This window comes from Ochotona princeps, chromosome 5 (genome assembly GCF_030435755.1).
Source record: "Ochotona princeps isolate mOchPri1 chromosome 5, mOchPri1.hap1, whole genome shotgun sequence".
NCBI lineage: Eukaryota > Metazoa > Chordata > Mammalia > Lagomorpha > Ochotonidae > Ochotona > Ochotona princeps.
The window spans coordinates 51,309,011-51,330,074 of NC_080836.1; the positions used below are offsets into that span (position 1 = coordinate 51,309,011).

Sequence of the window (21,064 nt, forward strand, 5' to 3'; positions counted from 1 at the left end):
CAAGGGTACACCAAAACCTTTACATGGTCTTCCTCTTCCTTGCCATTCATCTCTGACCTCACTCCGTTCTGTTTCATAGACAACTTTCCAATCAATTTCTCCAAATACCCTATTTATAACCAGTCGTGACTAGAACTAAACAGAAGCCACCTGACCCACCACAGATGGTTAAGACTAGAGGTCAACATACAACTTTGGTAGGCTTTCTACAAGCTGATTCCTCCCGTCTTTCTTCCATTATTCTTCACCATTAATGATGAACACAACCCAGACTTTTTTATTATTATTATTTTCTGATGTTCAAGGATGAGTTTAGACCCACTTTCTCATGAATCTCTGACTTGTCCCCATTCTTTTTCACAGCTTTCTCTCTGAAACTACTGTGACCAAAGCTACTGCCTCCATATTATGTGTCGTGACTAGGCAGGTCTCATCCCCATATTTTTAAAAATAATACATAGCTCTTTAATTAGCTTTTTAATTTCAGTTTTATTTATTTATTTCAGAGGGATATAAGGAGAGAGCAAAACAAAGAAGGAAAAAGAGGAAGACAGGAAGAGAGAGAGAGAGAAATTTTCATCTACTGGTTCACTCCCTAAATCCCAAATGCCAAGGTTGGGCTAGACTGCAGCCAGTGACAGAATGCAATCTGGATGACCCACCTGGGTGACAGGAGCCCAATAATCGGTACCATCACCTGCTGCCTCCTGTGCAGTAAATGAGCAGGACACCAGAATGAACAGGGACTCAAACCTAGCTACTTAGATTTGTGACATAGGCATCTCAAAAGTGCTGTCTTAACAGCTACACCAAACACCTACCTTTCCCCTCATTTAAAATAATAGTATCTTAATTTTCTTGTAAGAAAATTTCTTCCACTTTCTATGTAAATTCTGGTTGGCAGCAGCAATTAAGCTGCTCTGCCCCAGTTTGTCAAGAGATGAACCCGTGACCTCAGCCAATGGATTACATTCTTCCAGGAACTTGAATTCTAAGCAAACGCAAAGGAAAAAAACAGGAGACTGAGTCATGGCATGGTGGTCCTTTCAAAGCTATATCCTTTTGTTTCAGCTTTCTGTGGCTCATACAAAATCCAAAATCCACTGGTTAGTATGGTTTCCTATTTGAGTATCTGTTCATACGGTCTTTAGGTCAGGCTTTAGAGGTCTGGACGATGCACCTGTGGCTCCACAGCTAGATTCCATGTGTGCTCCAGGAAGATGTGGCTGGGACTTTACTGTGTTAGCCCATATGACTCAGCACTTCAGGAGTCAGAAACTCCATTTTTAAAAGGTGTGATTTGCAGCTTGTATCCTCTTTGGGTCAAAGGGGTGAATAAATTGTTTAACTGTTGCAAGAGTCTGCATGCTTGGGTATGTCAGTTGTCTTAAAAAAAAAAAAACAGCTTATAGCAACTTGTACATCTAATAATAGCCCCAAAGTACTGTGAACAAAGGGCCACACTTCCCCATTTTTAGGGAGGAAAGAGAAACTAAAATTGTATTATAGACATCAGCCTCAGCATTTAAACAGACAACATGACAGAAAAACAATGTGCCTGGATCTTGGGCTTTCCCTGATCTTGTAGCTTTCCCCGGAAACAAGGCACGCAGGTTATGCCACCCGATAAAGCACAAATGGGGACTGTTTGGGAAATGGTTTACTAAGTCCAATGGATAATTAAGGTAGATGAGCTTTCCACCTCTAAAAAAACAGAAAGTTATCATTTCTTAAAGTTATCTGACTTGTCAGTAATTTAATAATTATTATAAAATTCAATAAACAAATAATTATATGCAATAAACCCAAACAAGCGTGGGCCTGTCAACTGTTGAAAACAAAGAAGATGGTATACTCTTTGAAACATGTGCTTGAAATGCACAAAAGAGTTCACCAATGATAAAAGATCAGGAAACACAAATCCTCTTCTACTGATTAGCTTTAACAAAAGGAAACATTTGAAGTCTTTGAAGATTACAGTCCTCTGGTTTTTGTCCCTTAACAGGGTACATAGTTGAGTCACAAGGAAGGACGAAAACATGAATTTAGAGCTATTTTTGAGTCCAGTGCAATGGTTTCTGAAATTTTCCTTGAACCCACACTCGGTGCATTTTCACTTGTTTTTTCCTATTAACTTGTAAGCGACGATCAACCAGATTTTGCTTTTCATCTAACCCGGCCTTGCAGAACATACTGTGGACTTCCCCTGTGAGACAAAAATGGCAATCAAAGATATGACATGTGGCTGGGTGGGGGACGGCGGAGAACGGTGATGGACTGATGGACTATCTGAATTTCATTTAAACCAAGGAAGACTGTCTGGCACCGTTGGTGAAGGAAACCTATGTCATCAAGTAGTTTCTTCTACTTCACAGAAACATACTGAGCACACATAGGCTGAGACAGCAGGGCATAAACAGTGACACAAGACTAGCGCTTGCTGTTCTCAGTGTTTTGAAAGGTGCCTCCATTTGGGTTGCTGTTGGTTGCAAGACTCAACGTGTCACATTGAAGAGGTACACAAACAAGTTCTGGGAAATCCTAGAATGTAGGACTTTTTTTGTGTGTGTGCTGTCAGATATGCTTTCTCAAAATGAGAAATTGATAAGAGAGAAGTAGTTTTCTGGAGACTTATCCACTAAAATTCCCTCCATTTGCTGCAGCCTATCAACCATATTTTTCATATCTGGGCTAACAGTATCTCCAAAATGGAACAGCCCGCACCTTCACAGGGTAATGGGCATGACATAAGTGACTCCTTCAAGCAGTTTTAACTAGGAAGAGATGAAAAGGCACAAAGGCTATTTTCAAGCTTTTATGTGGAACAGAGACAGGCACTAAAGGATGAAGACATTCAATGTTTAATCAACGACTGTAGCTTTATTCCTACATCTTTTCAGCTTCTCCTTACAAATACTAACCAAAGTTTTTACAGTTTATTATTTCCTTCTGTAGATTAGCATACCTTTTGTAAAGAAATATGCTCTGGTACCATCTCCTCGAACATAGAAATTTTCAGATAAACAGTGTCCTAAAAAAAAAAAAGAAAGAAACTCAGTATTCCTCAAAATAGATGAATAAAAAACAAAAATAATCTGACATGAAATATATACAGGAATTCATTAAAATAAATGAAATAATCCCAAATTGTATCTTTCATTACCCTTTTTAAAACGAAGCTGGGTCTTGTCATATCTTCCATAGTCCCGAAACAACAGCATTCCCCCAGGTTTCAACAGCTTGACCAATCGGTTGACAACACTTTGCATCCTTTGAAAACAAAGGAAGATACCTTGTTTATGGAAACTTGTTCTCTGTACTAGATTTAACTTTCTTCAAGACAAAAAAATCAGAAAAGCTCACAAAGAACAAAAAAAATCTAAACCTTACAAGTTAAGGGCAACAAAGACAGAAATAATTTGGGAAGCAGGAACAAAAAGGACATCAACTTGTTCTATGACCAGATTCAAAGACCCACATTATCAAGGACTCATCCAAAATGGCTACAGTGGCAACTGCACAGAGCTTCATGGACACAGGTGAGCTGCAGGACACAGGTGTTTCCTGGCAGATGAGGCTAACCACGGTGGTTCTGAAGCTGAGAGGGAACACACTGCTTTCTCCCTGCGTTATTAAAATTGTACGTATATAACAGCATCATCTCAAATTGTACAAACCTAAACAGGGACTCCATCTGTCCCTGAAAATCAGCTCATCCTCCCTCTGACTTCATTATTTAGCTCAAAAGTATTCTCATCCACTTCATGAAAGAGAAATTGCTTTTCTCTCACTATATTCTACATGTGACCACTAAATTCAGTCTCTTTTTAAAAATGATGTTTTGGGGGCCTGGTGCTGTGGTTATACAGGCTAATCTTCTCTGCCTGCAAGTTCAGTGTCCCAAATGGGCGCCAGTTAGGGTCCTGGCTACTCTATTTCCCATCCAGCTCCCTGCTTGTGGCCTGGAAAAGCAGTAGAGAATGGCCTACAGCCTTGGGAACCTGAACCCATGTGGGAGATCAGAAAGCAGCCTCTGGTTCCTGGTTTCAGATTGGCTCAGCTCTAGCCATTGAGGCTATTTGGGGAGTGAACCAGCAAATGGAAGATCTTCTCTCTGTTTCTCCTTCTCTCTGTAAATCTGCCTTTCCAATAAAAATAAATTGAAGAAAAAATAAAACACCTTTGATACATTTATTTAACTTTATGCATTATATATATATTTCTCCCCCTCTTATTTCCTATTGGTACTCCTTCAGTGCAAACAGCCCTGTAGCCTCAGACCTGGAAATAGCGACTGGTTTCCAGCATGCTTTATGATTCTCCCAGTTGATTCCTCTTGCCTATTACCAACAAGTTCTGCTGTTAACACCATGACTTGTTCAAACAATTCTTGACTTCAATCCACATGATAGCATTTTTTAAAAAAAAATCAATAATTTATTTTTATTTTATTTGAAAGGCAGAGAGACAGAGATATTCCATCTGCTAACTCACTCCCCAAATACCAACTAATAGCCAGGGGGCAAGATCAGGCTGAAGCCAGGAGCCTGGAACTCAATCCCAGACTCCTACGTGGGTCGCAGGGGTCCAACTGCTTGGACCATTCTCTGCTACCACCTAGGGTATGTATTAGCAGGGAGCTAGAATTCGTAGAAGGAGCAAGGACTTGAACCAGATACTTCCCTAAAGGATGTTGGCATTCCACCTACTTTCACAGGACAATTTTGAATTTCTTAGTCCAGCTCTTTTTTTTTTTTTCTTAGTCCAGCTCTTAGGAATTCCCTCTTACAGCTGTTGACTTGTCTTTCCAACATCTTTCCATTATTTCCCCACCTGACGCAGCTCCTTTAGCAAAACGGCTGTGTGCTTGGTTCTGAACAGTCTGAGTCTTTGCCCGCAAAGAATTTTCCCTCTAAGAATTCTTTCTTCTTTTCCTTCTGCCTATTTAAATTTTATTCACACTGCATGTCACTGCTCAATACCTGGAAGCCTATGCTTTCTTCCTCTCACTATTTTATTTCCCTGGCTTCCAATCAAACATGGTGCCTTATAACTGATCCTGATGTAGTGTTTCTGGTTAAGTGTTCATAGCTTTATGTGTGATTATGGGGCCAGGGAAGATAAAGATTTAGGATCCTGCATCAACACTGAATGGTTGGCACTGACACCTATGGAGCTCTGTTGAGAAGAACTAAGGGTACTTTCTGGGAAGAATGATCAGAAAACAAAATTGATTACCAATGTCTGCTGTGGGTAGAGATGGGCTAAGTCCTTGCTGCCTTGGCCTCCTTCAAGATTCCAAGTATGTATTTATTTATTTGTGCCTTTTTTTTTTTTTTAAAGATTTGAAAGGCAGGGCCTGGCGGCGTGGCCTAGCGGCTAAAGTCCTCGCCTTGAACATGCCGGGATCCCATATGGGCGCCGGTTCTAATCCCGGCAGCTCCACTTCCCATCCAGCTCCCTGCTTGTGGCCTGGGAAAGCAGTCGAGGACGGCCCAAAGCTTTGGGACCCTGCACCTGCGTGGGAGACCTGGAAGAGGTTTCTGGTCCCGGCTTCGGATTGGCGCATACCGGCCCGTTGCAGCTCACTTGGGGAGTGAATCATCGGATGGAAGATCTTCCTCTCTGTCTCTCCTCCTCTCTGTATATCCGGCTTTCAAATAATAATAAAAAAAAATCTTAAAAAAAAAAAAAGATTTGAAAGGCAGATTTACAGAGAGGAGAGACAGAAAGATCTTCCATTCACTGATTCATTCCCCAAGTAGCTACAACAGTTGGAGTTGAGCCATCCAAAACCAGGAGCCAGGAGCTTTTGTCCAGGTTTCCCACATGGGATCAGGGTCCCAAGGCTTTAGGCTGTCTTCTACTGCTTTCCCAAGCCACAGCAGGGAGCTGGATGGAAAGTGGAGAAGCAAGGACAAGAACTGGTACCCATATGGGATCCTGGGGCATGCAAAGCAAGGATTTAGTCATTGAAAACATCACACCAGGACCCTCTCCACATCCAAGCTTCTTAAAGTTATCAAGGATTTGTTTTTAAAAACAAAGAGTTTGTATCAGATAATCTGTAGATTCCTTTCAATTAAAATACTGTTCAATAGAATGGTGAGGTGAAAGCCATAGTATGCCCTATAATGAAGTAAGTATACAGAAAATGCAAGCAACTAAGAAAACAAGATAAAAATACAATAGAAGGAGATGGTGGAGATTAGCTAGAGAGTTCTTTTTAAAAACTGGAACATAATACAGGAAAGGGAAAAAGAAGAGGATTTTTTCAATATAGGTTATTTTAACACTGTGCCTATACCCTTAGGTTTTAGCAATGAATACAAACCATATCTAAACCTTAAAATATACACGTTCAGGATAAAGGTTTTCTGCATGGAGCAAAATCTCTTTCTTTAATTATTAGTAAAACAAGAGTGACACTAAAAGGTAGGAAAGTAAAAAACCAAGATACTTGGAAATGTAGCCACCTCCTTCTGCAAATCCCTTATTCTCATCTGTTCTGTTCAGGGCTGTGGGCAGAGGGGTGGGGCAGGCTGCTGCTCCTGCTCATCCCCCTGGTTTGTCACTCAGCTCCAGGTTCAGTTCTTAAGAATGGCAGTGGGGAATGGGCTGGGAGGACATGAACAAGATAAGGGAGAAAGCCCCTTTCCTTTCTGTGTCCCTCTTGTGTCAGCGGCTGCCCTCACCTGTCTCTGGACAGAGGGAGAGAAGAACAAGAACAGATTAAAAAATTTTTTTTACTAATAGCCTTGCGTCTGTAAAAAGCATCTTTTACTGCCATGAAAAGGGACAGTTAGCTCACTTTCATAGCCTCCTATGATCAATTCCCATTGAAGTTGGCCCAGCTGAACTGCTTCCTGTTCATTTGTGTCAAGATTTTCTGGGCTGCAAAAGAACTACTTTTCTAGTGCTCTTCTGGGGTTGAATGCTATAGTCCTATATGACCCTGAAGACATGGCTTTGCCTTTTCACTGCTACCTTTCTTCTATTCACTTACTTTGTTATTACTGTTTTGAAAGATTCATTTATTTGAAAGGCGGAGTGGCAGAAAAGGAGGGAAGGATAGCGAGAGACACCATCTGTTGGTTCACTTCCCCCAATGCCCTCAATAGCTGGAGCTGGGCCAGGTCAAAGTCAGGAGCCAGAAACTTGTATGCGTGGCTTCAATCAAGAACTTAGACCATCATCCCTTGCAGAAAACTGGATTGCAAGCAGAGTAAGATACTTGATCCCAAGCACTTTGACAGCAGATGTGGGCATCCCAAGCAGTGGTTTAACTTGCATTGCCACAACACCTACTCCTATCTTTAAATAACTTCCAGATTTGTAAAAAAAAAAAAATTGGCCACTAACACAATACATCTGAATCTATTCTACAACAAATAGAGTGGAATACTGTACTATAAATCAGTCTTCTCAAGACATCTGCTTCTCTTTCTCTTTAACATTCAGTTCAAATCATGAGAAAAATACATTATCTAAACTAATTTCAAATAGTCTTTTTGTGGTCTTATTTAGAATTTAAATATTTCCTGTTATGAATGTCAAATAGAAAATCTTGTTCTCTCTCCATCCACCCACTTACTCCATCCTTTTAGTATTCATATAAGGAAACAAAATACATAGATAACATCTTTCTTCTAGTACTTGAACAATGCCAATCATCTAAATAGATTAGGAGAAAGAAACAGAGAAACTGGGAGAGAGCAGGCATTTAGCTTCGTGGTTAAGATACCCACATGCCAGATGGGAGTACCCAGATGCTACTAATGATTCTAGCCCCTATGTTAAGTTGCCCAGCAGGGCAGACTCCCTGAGACAGTACTGATGGCTCAAGTAATTGGATCCCTGCCACCCACATGGGAAACCTGCATTGAAATCTCAGCTCCTGGCTTTAGCTCTAGCCCAGCCCAGCCAGCGCAAGCATTTGGGAAGTGAAGGAACCAGCTGATGGGAGCTTTCACTCGCTCTGTCTCTGCCTCTCAAAGAGATAACTTTTAGTCAAGCTTCTTGGAACTTGACATAGCTAGCCAGGTACAAATGTAAATTTCTCTCAGATTGATTTGGATTGAAGGGTCTTAGTGAGTTCAGAATTGCAAAGAGAAAAACTGGTGATAATTAAGTTTCTGTGGCAAAAATCCACACTCATCACACCAAACGTGAATGATCCAAGGCTGTATCTCCTACCCAGGTTCTGTGAAAGCTTATGAAACCTTACAAAATCACAAGCCCTGATGCTGTCCATGTGAGGAAGGTCATCATTCTTGTGTTTGTCAGATCTCTTTATGTGTCCTCTCTGGAAGACAGTTATTTTAATACATCGTGAAAATCTAAAAATGTAAATCATAAATCTTTACATGATGGCACTTGGCCAAACTTACAACATAAAAGTCCAAAGATAATCTGGCAAACGTCGGTAACCCCAATGCTGTCCTTAAGACACAGCAAAATTAAACCACAGCCTGTAGTGCTGACATCTCTAAGAGCTCTGGGATAAGTCTCAGCTGCTCCACTTCTGATCCAGTTCCCTGCAAACATGCCTTGGAAAGGAATGAAAAATGGCCTAACTCTTTGGGCCCCTGCCTCCCCACCCCTTTGAGAGGCAAGATGGAAATCAAGGCTCCTAGCTTCACTCTGGCCCAGCTTTGGCCACTGCAGTTATTTGGAGAGGGAATCAGCAAATGAACATCTCTCTCTCCGTGTGTGTGTGTACATGTGTGTAAACTCTGTCTTTCAAATTAATTAAATCAAGAGAAAAATCTCAATAACATCTATTTTCATAGTGGGATTTTTTAAAACTTTTTTTTTAACTTTCGGAATTAATTTGCTGAGAGGCACAGAGAGATAGAGACTAAGAGAGAAAAAAGACAGAGACAATGATCTTTCATCTACTGATCGACTCCACCAAATCCTGCCATAGTTGAAACTGGCCCATGGCAGAAGCCAGGAGCCAGGCACTCAATCCAGATCTCACTATGCTGGGGGATAGGAATCCTATGACTTGAGCCATCATCATGACCTCCCAGGGTCTGCATTGGCAGAAATCAGCAGCAGAAATGAATATCAAACCCAGATTCTCGGCTGTGACACACAAGCATTCTGATCAGTGTGTTAACCACGAGGCTAAACATCTGCTGCTACAAACAAATGTTTAAGAGCTCATCAAGAGATGTGTGTGAAGCCAAGCAGATCTGCAGTCCGCCTCTTCATGAACATTCCGGAAGATGCTAAATCAAAGATGCTTGTTTCTGATCACCAAGTACAGTTTCCCTCTTGGGAGTCTATTAGGCTGTTCTGAATTTGTAATTTCCTTGAAGCACTGTCACTTTTAATAGGTATGTGTCTTGCCAGAATATACTCACTTCATTCTGACAGTGACAGAAAGCTCACTAATGAAGTAGTTTGACCAGGTTCTTTCTAAAAGTCTGAAGAAAGAAAAAAAAAAAACCCTGCATTTAAAAGGCTGCATATTATACATAATGTAGTTCACTAAATAATAAATTCAGGAATTGTCATTTTCACTTTGATAGGTCTGAAAACTACTCCTGAGAAAGGAGAAAGGAGCTTTTACATGTTGGCTGTGCCCCTTTGTCTTCACTCACGTGTCAGGATGAACAGCAGAGAGCACAAAGATGAGGAGGACGACATCCAGGATCCCATCGGGGAAGGGGAAAGGTGAGCTCTCGTCACACACGTCGTGAACAAAAGCACAGCACTGGGCGGCTCTGTAGGACGAGTGCGACTGTCAGGAGGAAGGAAGAAAAAAGAGGTCAACACACTTTGGGGATTTTCTTTTTTTATATATATATATTAAAAAGTCAACATTTCCCCCCAAGCCCCTTTCCTTGTGAATTTAAATGGAGTCTATTTCCAATTCAGTATTCTTTCAGCTTATTTCAAACTCTCTCCCTGCCAAACTGAATTCTAATAGTTGGATGTGGCAATATCTGTTATGATCCCTCTCTAAGCATGGATGCGGAGCACTGCTGGAGGCCTGCCTGTGTCGTCTACAGGCACAGGAAGGGCAACACTCTCCCCACTCCTTTTCCTTTAGCTTAAAACACACATATCCCACACATGGCATACCCAGAGCTATATAATAGTGGTGGTTGCACAACCCTGAAGATATATGCTAAAAACCACTGAATTAACTATTTTTTCCCCAACTTAAATTTTTAATCTTTGTTAGAGAAGTAGACACACAGTGTGAGACACCAGACACGTGGAGAGAGCGCTCATCTGTTGGTTTTCTGTGTGGATGCTCACAAGGGCCAGAGGTGAGCTAGGCTGAAGCAGAGAGCCAGGAACTTCCAGGCCAAATAGCTGCTCCTGATTTTTTTTTTAAAGTTTATTTACTTTTATGTAGAAGGCAGCAACAAAAGGAGAGACAGAAAGAGATATTTTTCCATTTGGTGTTCTCGCCCCAGATGGATGCAATGGTTGGAAATGAGGCAGTCAGAAGCCAGGAGCCAAGAGCAGGAAGCAGGAGCCCAAGCACCTGGGTCATCTTCTGTTGGTTTCCCAGGCACATTTTCAGGGAATCAGATGGGAAATAGAGCAGCAGGGATTCAAACTGGTGCCCATATGGGATATTGATGCTTCAGTTGGAGGCTTAATGTACTATGCCATGGTGTTGGGCTCCTTGAATTATATTCTTTGAAATGGTGTACTTCATGGTATGTGAGCTAGATGTCAATAAAGCTGTTATTTTTAAAAATTGGATCAGCATAATACATACAAAATGTCTACAGATACAACATCATAAAAATATATACCAAAAAAATTAACAAGAATTCACCCTAGATAGTATCATTACAGGTGAAATACTATCCTACGTCTTAACTTTTTTAGTTTTTTAAGAAAAACAATCTGGGTCCAGGGTGATGGATCAGTGGCTGAACGCTCATCTTGCCCATATGTTCATGTCCCAGCTGCTCTACTTCCCATCCAGCTCCCTGCTTGTGGCCTGGGAAAGCAGTTGAGGATGACCCAAAGCCTTGGGGCCCTGCTCCATATGGGTGACCTGGAAGAGGCTCCTGGCTTTAGATCAGCTCTGCTCCAGCCACTGCAGCCATTTACAGACTGAATCAGCAAATATAAGATCTTTCTCTCTGTCTGTACTCTCTTAAATCTGCCTTTCCAATAAAAAGAAAAAGAAAAAGAAATCTGTATTACTTTTGTAAACAGAAATAATTTTTTTCCAAAAAACAGTTTTACTTAATTTATATCTTTACCATACAGTTGTTTTAAAATTGCATTTCATTTTATGACATTGTTTCATAGGCTCTGAGGTTCCCCCAACCCCTCCTCGTAACCTCCCCGATGGTGGATTACTCCACCTTACTGCAGTATTACAGTTCAAATCCAGTCATGCTTCTTTCATTGCAAGCATGTACCATGCATAGAGTCCAGCATCTTATTGTTCAGATCAATTAAACAGTTTCTTGGGGAGACCATCTCTGGTCTAAAAGCAGAGCTGGCTACCATACAGTTTTGTTAGTATAATTTCCTTTCCTTTTCCATTTCATCTTCATTCTAAGGTACACTAACAATCAGGGATTCACCAATAAATACAAGTCCCCCAAGTGTTTTCCTTATAATAAAGGACGTTTTGATTTGCATTATCATTGGTCTTCTCAGATTTTTCAAAAATACTTCAACGGTTTTAATGATTCCCTCCTGTGTGCAGACTGTATGAATGGCTCCAGGGACACAAACATGAATAAGATCTTTTACAAGAGACAATTGAAACATCCAAGTTTTTTTTTTCCTTAGGTGGTGGTGGTGGTGGTGTTTTAGCCATTTGAAAATCTTGCCTAATTTGAATTGGCCTCTTTTAAAATAAACAAGTTCTGCTTGCACCATGATTATTCAAATGTAGACCTATCCTTTTAATTTTCTAAGCCAGATTCTGCCTGGTCAGCCCTCTTTGGTGCTAGCCTCCCTAGGAGCACCAATTCTTCGATATCTATCTTAAATCCAGAACAACTTTAATGGTTTTAGGGTAGTGTCTTAGGGATCAGCTATTGGTATGATTCTTAAAACTCATAAAGGCTCACTTTAAAATGGTCACAGATAACATATGATCTGGAAAGATTTCCAAAGAACCTCTTTGGAAAAGAGGTGAATAAGCAAGACCTTCACATGGATGCTCTGTGAGGTGAGAGCAAGACATACCTTTACAAGCTCCACAGCTCCAGGGGCAAAGTCACAACAGTAAAGGAAGGACTCCGGAGTGTTTCTATGACATGAGAAGAAATGATTAAGTCTAGAATCCAGATCTGCCCAATTACAACAGAAAGGAAATTGTTAATAAGTGTCTCTTGAATATAATTTTGGCTGACATTTGGTTCATTGTTCCTTCTTTGTGAATACTGTTCTCTACACTGGTGTGTGGGTACCTTCCTATTGCTTCTAACCTGGAATGTTCCATGTACTGGTTAATGATGAGGTAATTTTCCAACCACAGCCTGGATCCAAGGCTCTCTGTTACTTGGGCCAATCTGCCACATGTGGTATCACAGGCCCACATGGGAAGCCTCTTAGGCCCTCAGCCAGCACTGCTTCATCCTTCACCTTCACTGGTAGATCCCACAGCTCCTCTTCGCTGAACCCCACCCCCTTTCACTCCCTTCAATCCTCCTCCCAAGCCTCTGATGCTTTACCCTTCCTCCTCTCAGTACAACTCATCAGGCTACGCTCTGCCACCTTGGTAGGGCAGAAACACACACAGAGGGTTTTTTTTTAACAGCATGTAAACACAACTTCTGAAAATGAATAAAACACTGACAGATGAATTCTTGATTTTCTTCTCAAGTTATTGTCAAATATGTTTTGAGCCTCATGTATGTATCAAGTACTAGAATACAAAGTAGTAAATGGAAATGTATTAAATAGTAAAAGAATGCACTTTGGAACTAAATTAACTCATATTTGACTACTGAATCACAGAAAGGGTTAGAATACCACTAAGTAGTAACTCTTAGTGTGGTTCTGGCTCTTGTGGATTTCATAGTCTAGTGGAGGACATGACTGGTTTTATACCATTTCTGTAGAGGTTTGGAAAGGCCCGGCACCTTGTAGATTAAGTATTAAAAGCTATTAAGGAGTAAGACAACATTGCACTAAGTAAGGAAAAGGGCCAACAGTAAAAGGATTTATGGGCAGGGCTCACATGCCAGCGATGAGAAGCAGAGCTTCACATCCTGTGGCAGGACCAAAGGTAGGCCTTTGATTCAAGAGGCATTTCAGATAAGATGGGGTTATGGTTTGACTAAGACATGGCTCCCCAAACTAAGAAAGATGCTTAAACTCCAAAGTCTTGTGTTAATGATCAATAGATTAATGTCAATGATTGATAGACCAAGGGAGGACTTAAAAAAAAGAATTTATTTATTTATTTTAAAGGTAGTTACACAGAGAGAGAGTGAGCTTTCAGGTACCAGTTTCACTATTCAAATGACTGCAATGGCCCAGGCTGGGTCAGACCAAACATAGGAGCCGGGAACTCCACCTGGGTTTCCCATATGGGTGGTGGTGGTTCAATTACTTGGGCCACCTTCCACTGTCTTCCCAGGGATATTAGCAGGGAGCTGGATAGAAAGTAGAGCAGCAAGGACTTAAACTGACACCCATATGGGATGTCAGCATTGTAGGCAGTGGCTTAACCTGCATGCCACAATGCTGGCCTGCATGGCTAGAGATTTGATCTAGTTATGATGTCTGAGAGGTGGTCCTAACAGGAGGTCTTTAGGTCACAGGCAGTTTGCCCAGTTTGGTTACATAAGCCAAACATGCTTGCGGCTTGCCAAGTGAGCATCCCTCTGCCCTCTTCAACAGGCTTAACAGATGTCTGAACCAATGGGGCCACCAAACCTTAGTCTGTGGACTGGAATAAATAACCTTCTTTCCTCAGCAGTTCCCCTCATGTATTTTTGTTCGTTTGTTTTTGTTTTTGTTTTCTATTCATTTATTCATTAATTACATTGTATTACATGACACAATTTTATAGGTACTGGGATTCTCCCCCCTTCACCCCAAACCCTTCCCCCATGGTGAATTCCTTCACCTTGATGCATAACCACAGCTCAAGTTCCGTTGGAATTCCCTAATTACAAGCTCACACCATACAGAGTCCAGCATCCTACTTGTCCAGTCAAGTTCAACGGCCTCTTAAGGAGGCCCTCTCAGGTTTGAAGGCAGAGCCAGCAGAGCGTCACCTCGATCAATTAGAAGCTCCAACATATCATCAGCAACAATCCAGGTACGATGAGACTGGTGCAGAGTCCACTGATTGACATAGTCCATCTTAGAGTTTCCCCTTGTCCAGTTTTTCGCTGCAAACATATAGCTGAGGTGGTTGATTGATCTACTCCATCTTCTATCTTTTCTTGGTTAATGTTATGATTCCTCCATTTTGTTCAGGGGAATCCCTAAAAGAAACTTTGAGGTGTTCCCAGTCCAGGCTCCTACATGCACTACTAGTAAGCATAATACCCGCCACAGTCCATCACTCCGATCAGCTGGTGGTTGTAATCCCTGGGTTGGATCTATTCTGAGCCCCGACCTCCATTGGACCCAATGAGTATTGCAGCTCTTCCCGGCTCTGCCCATCACACACTCGTCCCTCACCTAAACCAGTGGGAGGAGTGCTGGTTGGGTGCTGCATTCCCTACTGGCACAGGCCATTTCACCTTGATATTTTGTGTTTTGTACTGTTTTTATCGCAACCAAACCTGGCCAGGCCCCCACACAGTTCCAGCGCTCGGATTTGCCAGTGGATGATGTGAACTGACTCAGCCTGGTCTGCCCCCAACCAGAGCCAAATGTATGCCAGTGGGTCACTTTCCAAAGCCTCTTCTGGGTTGTTTACCTGCTTACTTCCTGCGTTTATTTGTAGGGTCAGTGTCCTGTATTTTAAAGTAATGAAAGCTGACTAACAAAGGTGGACTTGTAAACAAATACAAACAAGTACAATTCTAACAAAATGTCATCCAGGTTCTAACAACACTTACCAGCTACTCATTGATAAGCACTATGTTCATATAAAATATAGCTATTCTGTGGCACTGGGGATTTGAATTCTGTCTAAAAAAGTTAAAGTGTGATGATAATAAGCCTTGGTTATGAAGTTAGCCAGTACTGAACCAAAGCCAAAACTTTTACTCCTTGGTCTTTTCTTTCATGTCTCTTTATCTTTCTCGCATGTCTTGGTCATTTCTCACATATATCCCTGCTGTTTCCCATGAAACCCATGTAATTTGCTGGGTGGTCACACGTCACTGAAATATTTGGCTGACTCTTAGATGCGTAATTGCACTACGAGGTGTAATGGCCAAGGATGACAGTCCTTGGGTCAGACTATTCATGGTTTGATTCTTGGCTCTCCCACTGAGTTCTGTGACCTTGAGAACGGTTAGGTAATTTCGGTAACTGTTTCCTTGTCTTTAAGTCAGAGATGAATATAATATCCAAGGTGGCTTTAAGGCCTGAATGAGTTCATACAGTTAAAGCTCCTGGGAAGGTACCTCAGAATAAGCATCCCATTAATGTAGGTCACTATTACAACTTCTGTTCCTATTATCATTATGATTACTATTATTATTAAAGGAAATCTGTCTCTGCCATCTGTGAACTTAGAAGAAAGTCCTATGTACTCAAAGTGCTTTTTGGGACACTGGTATATGTAGCTCATAATGAAAAGTATGCAGTCACTCTGGGGCAGTCGTTACTGAATACCCACAACAGAACAAAAGCAGGTGCCCTTTGCCATGTGTCCTACCAGAGTGGCTGCATGACCTCTGAGGCTGAATTCCCACTGCATCAGCACCCCAAGCTGGAGTCTTATGACCAAAAGTCTTTTTGTAAAATCAGCTGACTACTTGGCTCTTCTCCCGGCCAACAGGTGCAAATACCACTACCACCACCTCAACACCAAGCATTCTCCCGGCAGGGGGTTTAAGCATTAAATGGTCCTTGCAGAATGATACAACCTCTCAACTCCAAAGCTCTAATTATGGTAAAATATTCTGAAAATGTGAAACATTAATCCTTTACTCTCCAAAAGTAATAAAACAATTTCTGAGGTGAGGAAAAAAAAGTCTAAGCCTTACTTTGGAAGGCTAATCACTGGTATCTTTGAAAGATAAATTAAGTATCTCAGGTCTTGTATGATGGTTTCTAAAACATGAACTGGAGGCAAAGAAAGACATATTAAAAAGGAAACAGCCAGGGAGTGATGAGCCAAGAGCTTCCAATGATTAGTTGGAGGGAGAAGTAAGGAGGGAGAAATACAACTAATGAATGGGGGATTGGAGACATTACTCAGTCAATATGTACTGAGTCCTAACAATCTCTATTGCACAGGTAGGCAACCTGGAAAATCAAATTAAGATGAAGTACGCTCTAAAGGAATATAAAAGTGGCTTGGAGAAACAAGGCAGGAAGAAATGACATGCTAAATAAGATCTAGAGATCAGTCATAAAGTGACACATAATCAGCTGCCAGTGCCGTGTATTGATGTGTATTAGAAACTCAGAGATCACTGGGGTAAAGAAACCAGGCTATCAGAGATGAAGAAACTATTTCAACCTAGAAATGGGAAAAGGAAAAAAAAAAAAAAAAAGGTAATATATACAGAAAGGGAAAGATCATTCAGAACTGTAAATTCATCAGCAGCTCCCATGGCTGACTATCTTTAACTGGTCATTAGAGGATATTAAGGAATTACTTAATATTACCGGGAAATTACTTAACATTCACTGTATTAATTCTTTTCTTTAAAAAAAAAAAAAGGATTTATTTTATTTTATTTTTATTGCAAAGTCAGATATACAGAGAGGAGGAGAGACAGAGAGGAAGATCTTCCCCGCAGCGGCCAGTGCTGTGCCGATCTGAAGCCGGGAACCTGGAACCGGCGCCCATATGGGATCCCAGAGTTGTTTAAGGTGAGGACTTTAGCCGCTAGGCCACGCCGCCGGGCCCTGATTCTATGTTAATCAAGGGTATAGCAGAAACCTATGTTTAGGATTCTCCTCCCCCATTGACCATATGCTAATCAAAGGTGTTCTGTCCCCAGGTGTAGTGGGAATCTATTCTTTCCCTCTTTCTTTGATCTTTAGGTCCTTCCTTCTGTGATGCCTTTCCTCCCTTAACTGATTCTTGATTAAGTTGTAGAATGAGGATTGTAGTAGGAATGTGTTACTGATTGATATGCACCATCTGTTGAGAACTTCCTGACTACAGGGTCAGGATGGATAACATCCTGCTTTAAGGTGAAACAAATGGCAGAATTACCCTTGGAAACACCCACTTGACCATGACGTAAAAGAGTTTGACTGATTCTATATAAATAAAGCAGACAGCTTTCTCACATTGTCCACAATGATCATGGAATTGTAGTGGTCCATTTCGTCTCTCTCTTTGTGCCTCATCCACGCACCCTTCTCCAGTTCCGAACTCAGCTGGAGTTGGACTCCGGCACCCAACATTACTGAAATATGTAAAATTCTATAGGAGGAAATGCCAAAAGCTTACCGTAAGGTGTCCAGAATTGGGAACACACTATTTCCAGCACCACAGCCAACCTAAAATCAAAAGAATAAACAAATGTCATGAAAACAAGGTTAAATTTTCATCACCAATGTCAAATTTCCTATTTTAAAAACAGGAACAAATTTATTGGATCCTTGGGTATGGTAGAGGTTTCTAAACTCAAAAGCAGTAAGACAAACCACAAGTATAACACTTAAAAATTTAACCATGGAAGTATTTACACTTTTTACACATGCTCAAAACCTCAAATATACCAAAGTAAAGGGCAACCAACACAGTGTGAACAACACGGAAGGGCTCATGAAATAAAACCAGATAGGGTCCAGCAGTACGGTGTAGCTAACTAAACCTCTGACATCCTGTATGGGTGCTGGTGCAAGTCCTGGCTGATTCACTCCCTTCCCTTCCCTTCCCTTCCCTTCCCTTCCCTTCCCTTCCCTTCCCTTCCCTTCCCTTCCCTCCCCTTCCCTTCCCTCCCCTCCCCTCCCCTCCCCTCCCCTCCCCTCCCTCCCCTCCCTCCCCTCCCCTTCTTTTCTTTTCTTTTCTTTTCTTTTCAACATTTATTTTATTTTCATTGGAAAGATAGATCACAGAATGAAGAAGAGATACAAATATCCTCCATCCATTGGTTCACTCCCCAAGTAGCTGTAATGGCCAAAACTAAGCCAAATGTAAGCCAGGAACCAAGGTCCTCCTCGCGATCTCCCATGTGGATACAGGGTCCCAAGACTCTAGGCAACCCCCTTACTGCTTTCCTAGGCTACAGGCAGGGAGCTGGATGGAAAGTAGAGCAGCTGGGACACAAACTAGTGCCCATATGGGATCCCAGCACATGCTTGGTGAAGATTTAGTCACTGAACCATTATGCTGGGTTCTGATTCACTTCTGATCCAGCTCCCAGGAAAGCTGCAGAGAATGACCTAAATGCTTGAGCCCTTGAGCCAGATGGGAGACCCGAAGTCAAAGCTCCTGGCTTTGGACTGGTCTAGCCTTGGCCATTGCAGCCATTTGAGGAGTGAATTAGCTGATAGATTTCTTTCTGATTCTCCCTTTCTCTCTCTGTAACTGTGCCTTTCAAACAAATAAAATATTTTTTTAAAAAAAGGTAAAAAAGCAAAAGAAACAAACAGACGGAACACAAAGGCAACACGCATGGCTTCTAAACACTTAAAGAATGAAGAAACCCATTTAGCAATCAAAGAAATGCAAATTAAGACAAGGACAATTTTTGTGTAATAGAAACCTCTGAAATTAGAATATTCCAGTCAATGAGAGTGTGATGAAATAGATACATTGTCATGGAGTTAATATTAGTATGCATTAGTATAATACTAATAAAACTTATAAATGAACTAGTAAATCTAACCTAAGATCATAAAACAAAGTAAGTTTATACCAAAAGATGTTTACTGCAGAAAACCTGAAAATAATTTAAGTGGCCAATAGTATGAAAACAAGCAAGTCAAATTATAGGACTCCATACAGGAAAATATTTTGTAGGCTTGAAAATGTTTATACAGAACTTTTAAAGATAGGGAAAATTGCTCATGATATAATGTTAAACAGACACAAGACAAAACCCAAAATACATGTGCAGTATAATCAAGTGGAGAAGAGTCAGGGAAATGTTAACAATACATTCTTCGTAGGATTGTAGCTAATTTCATTTCTCTATTCTTTGGAAAACTATTTCTAATTAATGGAAAAGAGAACTTCAAAAGTTTAGAAAATGGAACTAAAAGATAAGTCTATTTTGGAACAAAGAAGCTGGAAATCTGTATAGTTTGCCAGTATTTATAAGCACAGATTTCAAAAAGCTTTTTGTACCAGATACACTTATCTTTTAATTCTATAGTTTATGTGAACATTTTGAAGTAACCTGTGTGTTACCTTTATAATTAAGAAAGGCAGGGTTTGGTTTCAAAATAGAAAAGCAATTTCCATGATAGATTATAGAAAATTATTTTTTTCACATTTTCATTTTCCCTAAAAAGGTTTAACTAGAGAGAGAGTAAAATTAAGGCCAAAATTGTATTGGTGCTTACAATTGCCTCCAGTTGTGAAATGAAAACAAATTTTAAAAAAAGCAAAATTAAAACTATAAATTTCTAACTTGATATTAGAAATTTGAGTTCCTTGAATACTCTTTTGCATAAAAGTACACTGAGTACTTATTCATGTTTAATCATTCTGCACCTAAAAAGCTAGACTACTGATAAGATAATATGGAAGGTATATCTTTTATTTGCCACTTCCCGTGTTTGTCTGTCTCTTGAGCCCAGTACCTCTAGTATTCTGAAGGTGGCATTGCTCCCAGGAAATAACTTGGCCTTCAAACAATTTTCTCTGTGGTATTCAGAGTTCAGATGGGAAGAATGAGGTCCTCCTTCGCTTTGACCATCTGCTGAGCCATAACTCTCCTTATACTGAGTTCTTCCTTCAGGCATAGTAGGGCAGTGCATTGCTGGGAAGCAATTTGCAGAATTCGCTTTTAGGCAAGCCCAAGACGATTCTTTGGTCTCTTCTTCAGCTTTTCCATCAACCGGAAGAATTTCAGGAAATTCCCTCAACAGCCAATTACGATCCTTGAAAAATTTATTCTTGTGAACCTTGTAAAATGTATCCCAGTATTTGCTAGCTTCACTCTCATATTTAACTGAAATAAAGAGAAAAAAATATTTTTTCATAAATTACATTTAGTATTAGCTATTACTTTCATAACATACAAAGGGGATGTGGAAAAAGGGGGAGTTACAAGAGAAATTTATTCTGTTGGTAAAAAGTTCAAAAAGTTCAAAAAGTTCAGGGAAAATGGAATTAAAAGATAATGTGCATTTTCTGTGAATTTATACAATTACTATAACTTTAATGTCTTCCTAACTTTCATTTATCTAATAAAAGGTTAAAACAAAGAGCTTTATATAATTCTGCCAAAATGTTTCAAAGTGTGGGATAAGTTTCCTAGCACCATACGTTTGCTTCTATCTTCACAATTTGGGTGATAAACTGCCATGAATAATTTAGTCATTATAAATTATTTTCTGTAGTTTAATCATGGAATGTTAACAATTTTTAGGGCCTGGAAACAATGGCTCAATTGGTAAATCCTCCCCCCTTCAAGTGCTAGGATCACATATATGTGCTGGTTCATGTCCCAGCTGCTTTATTTTCCATCCAGCTCCCTGCTTGTGGCCTGAGAAAGCAGCAGAGAATGGCCCAGAGCCTTGGCACTCTCCACCTGCATGGGAGACCGGGAAGAAGCTCCTGGTTCCTGCTTCCTGGTTCCCAGCATCAGATCAGCTCAGCTACTGCTGCTGCAGCCACTTGGGGAGTGAACCAGGGGATGGAAGATCTTTCTCTCTGACTTTCCTTTCTGTAAATCTGTCTTTCCAATAAAAATAAATAAATCTTAAAAATTACATTTTTACCAATAACCTGTGTGGTTCTTTATTATCTTAGAGAAAAAGCCACTCCATTAAAAAAAGTTTTATTTATTTTTAT

At 40.6% G+C, this 21,064-nt stretch overlaps 1 protein-coding gene across 4 annotated transcripts in view; it reads right to left on the bottom strand.

The window, feature by feature from the left end:
* Positions 1–1,387: 1,387 nt before the first annotated feature.
* Positions 1,388–21,064, bottom strand: part of METTL8 (methyltransferase 8, tRNA N3-cytidine) — a 109,474-nt gene continuing 89,797 nt past the window's right edge. For all 4 annotated transcript variants that reach the window (XM_058664635.1, XM_058664633.1, XM_004577311.3 and 1 more), the window contains 7 exons: positions 19,849–20,219; positions 17,546–17,595; positions 12,187–12,250; positions 9,612–9,751; positions 3,164–3,270; positions 2,966–3,031; positions 1,388–2,206 (listed from right to left, as the gene is read on the bottom strand). In XM_058664635.1, the coding sequence (XP_058520618.1) occupies positions 2,052–2,206; positions 2,966–3,031; positions 3,164–3,270; positions 9,612–9,751; positions 12,187–12,250; positions 17,546–17,595; positions 19,849–20,219 (953 nt within the window). In that variant the 3' untranslated portion in view covers positions 1,388–2,051. The remainder of the gene's footprint in view (positions 2,207–2,965; positions 3,032–3,163; positions 3,271–9,611; positions 9,752–12,186; positions 12,251–17,545; positions 17,596–19,848; positions 20,220–21,064) is intronic.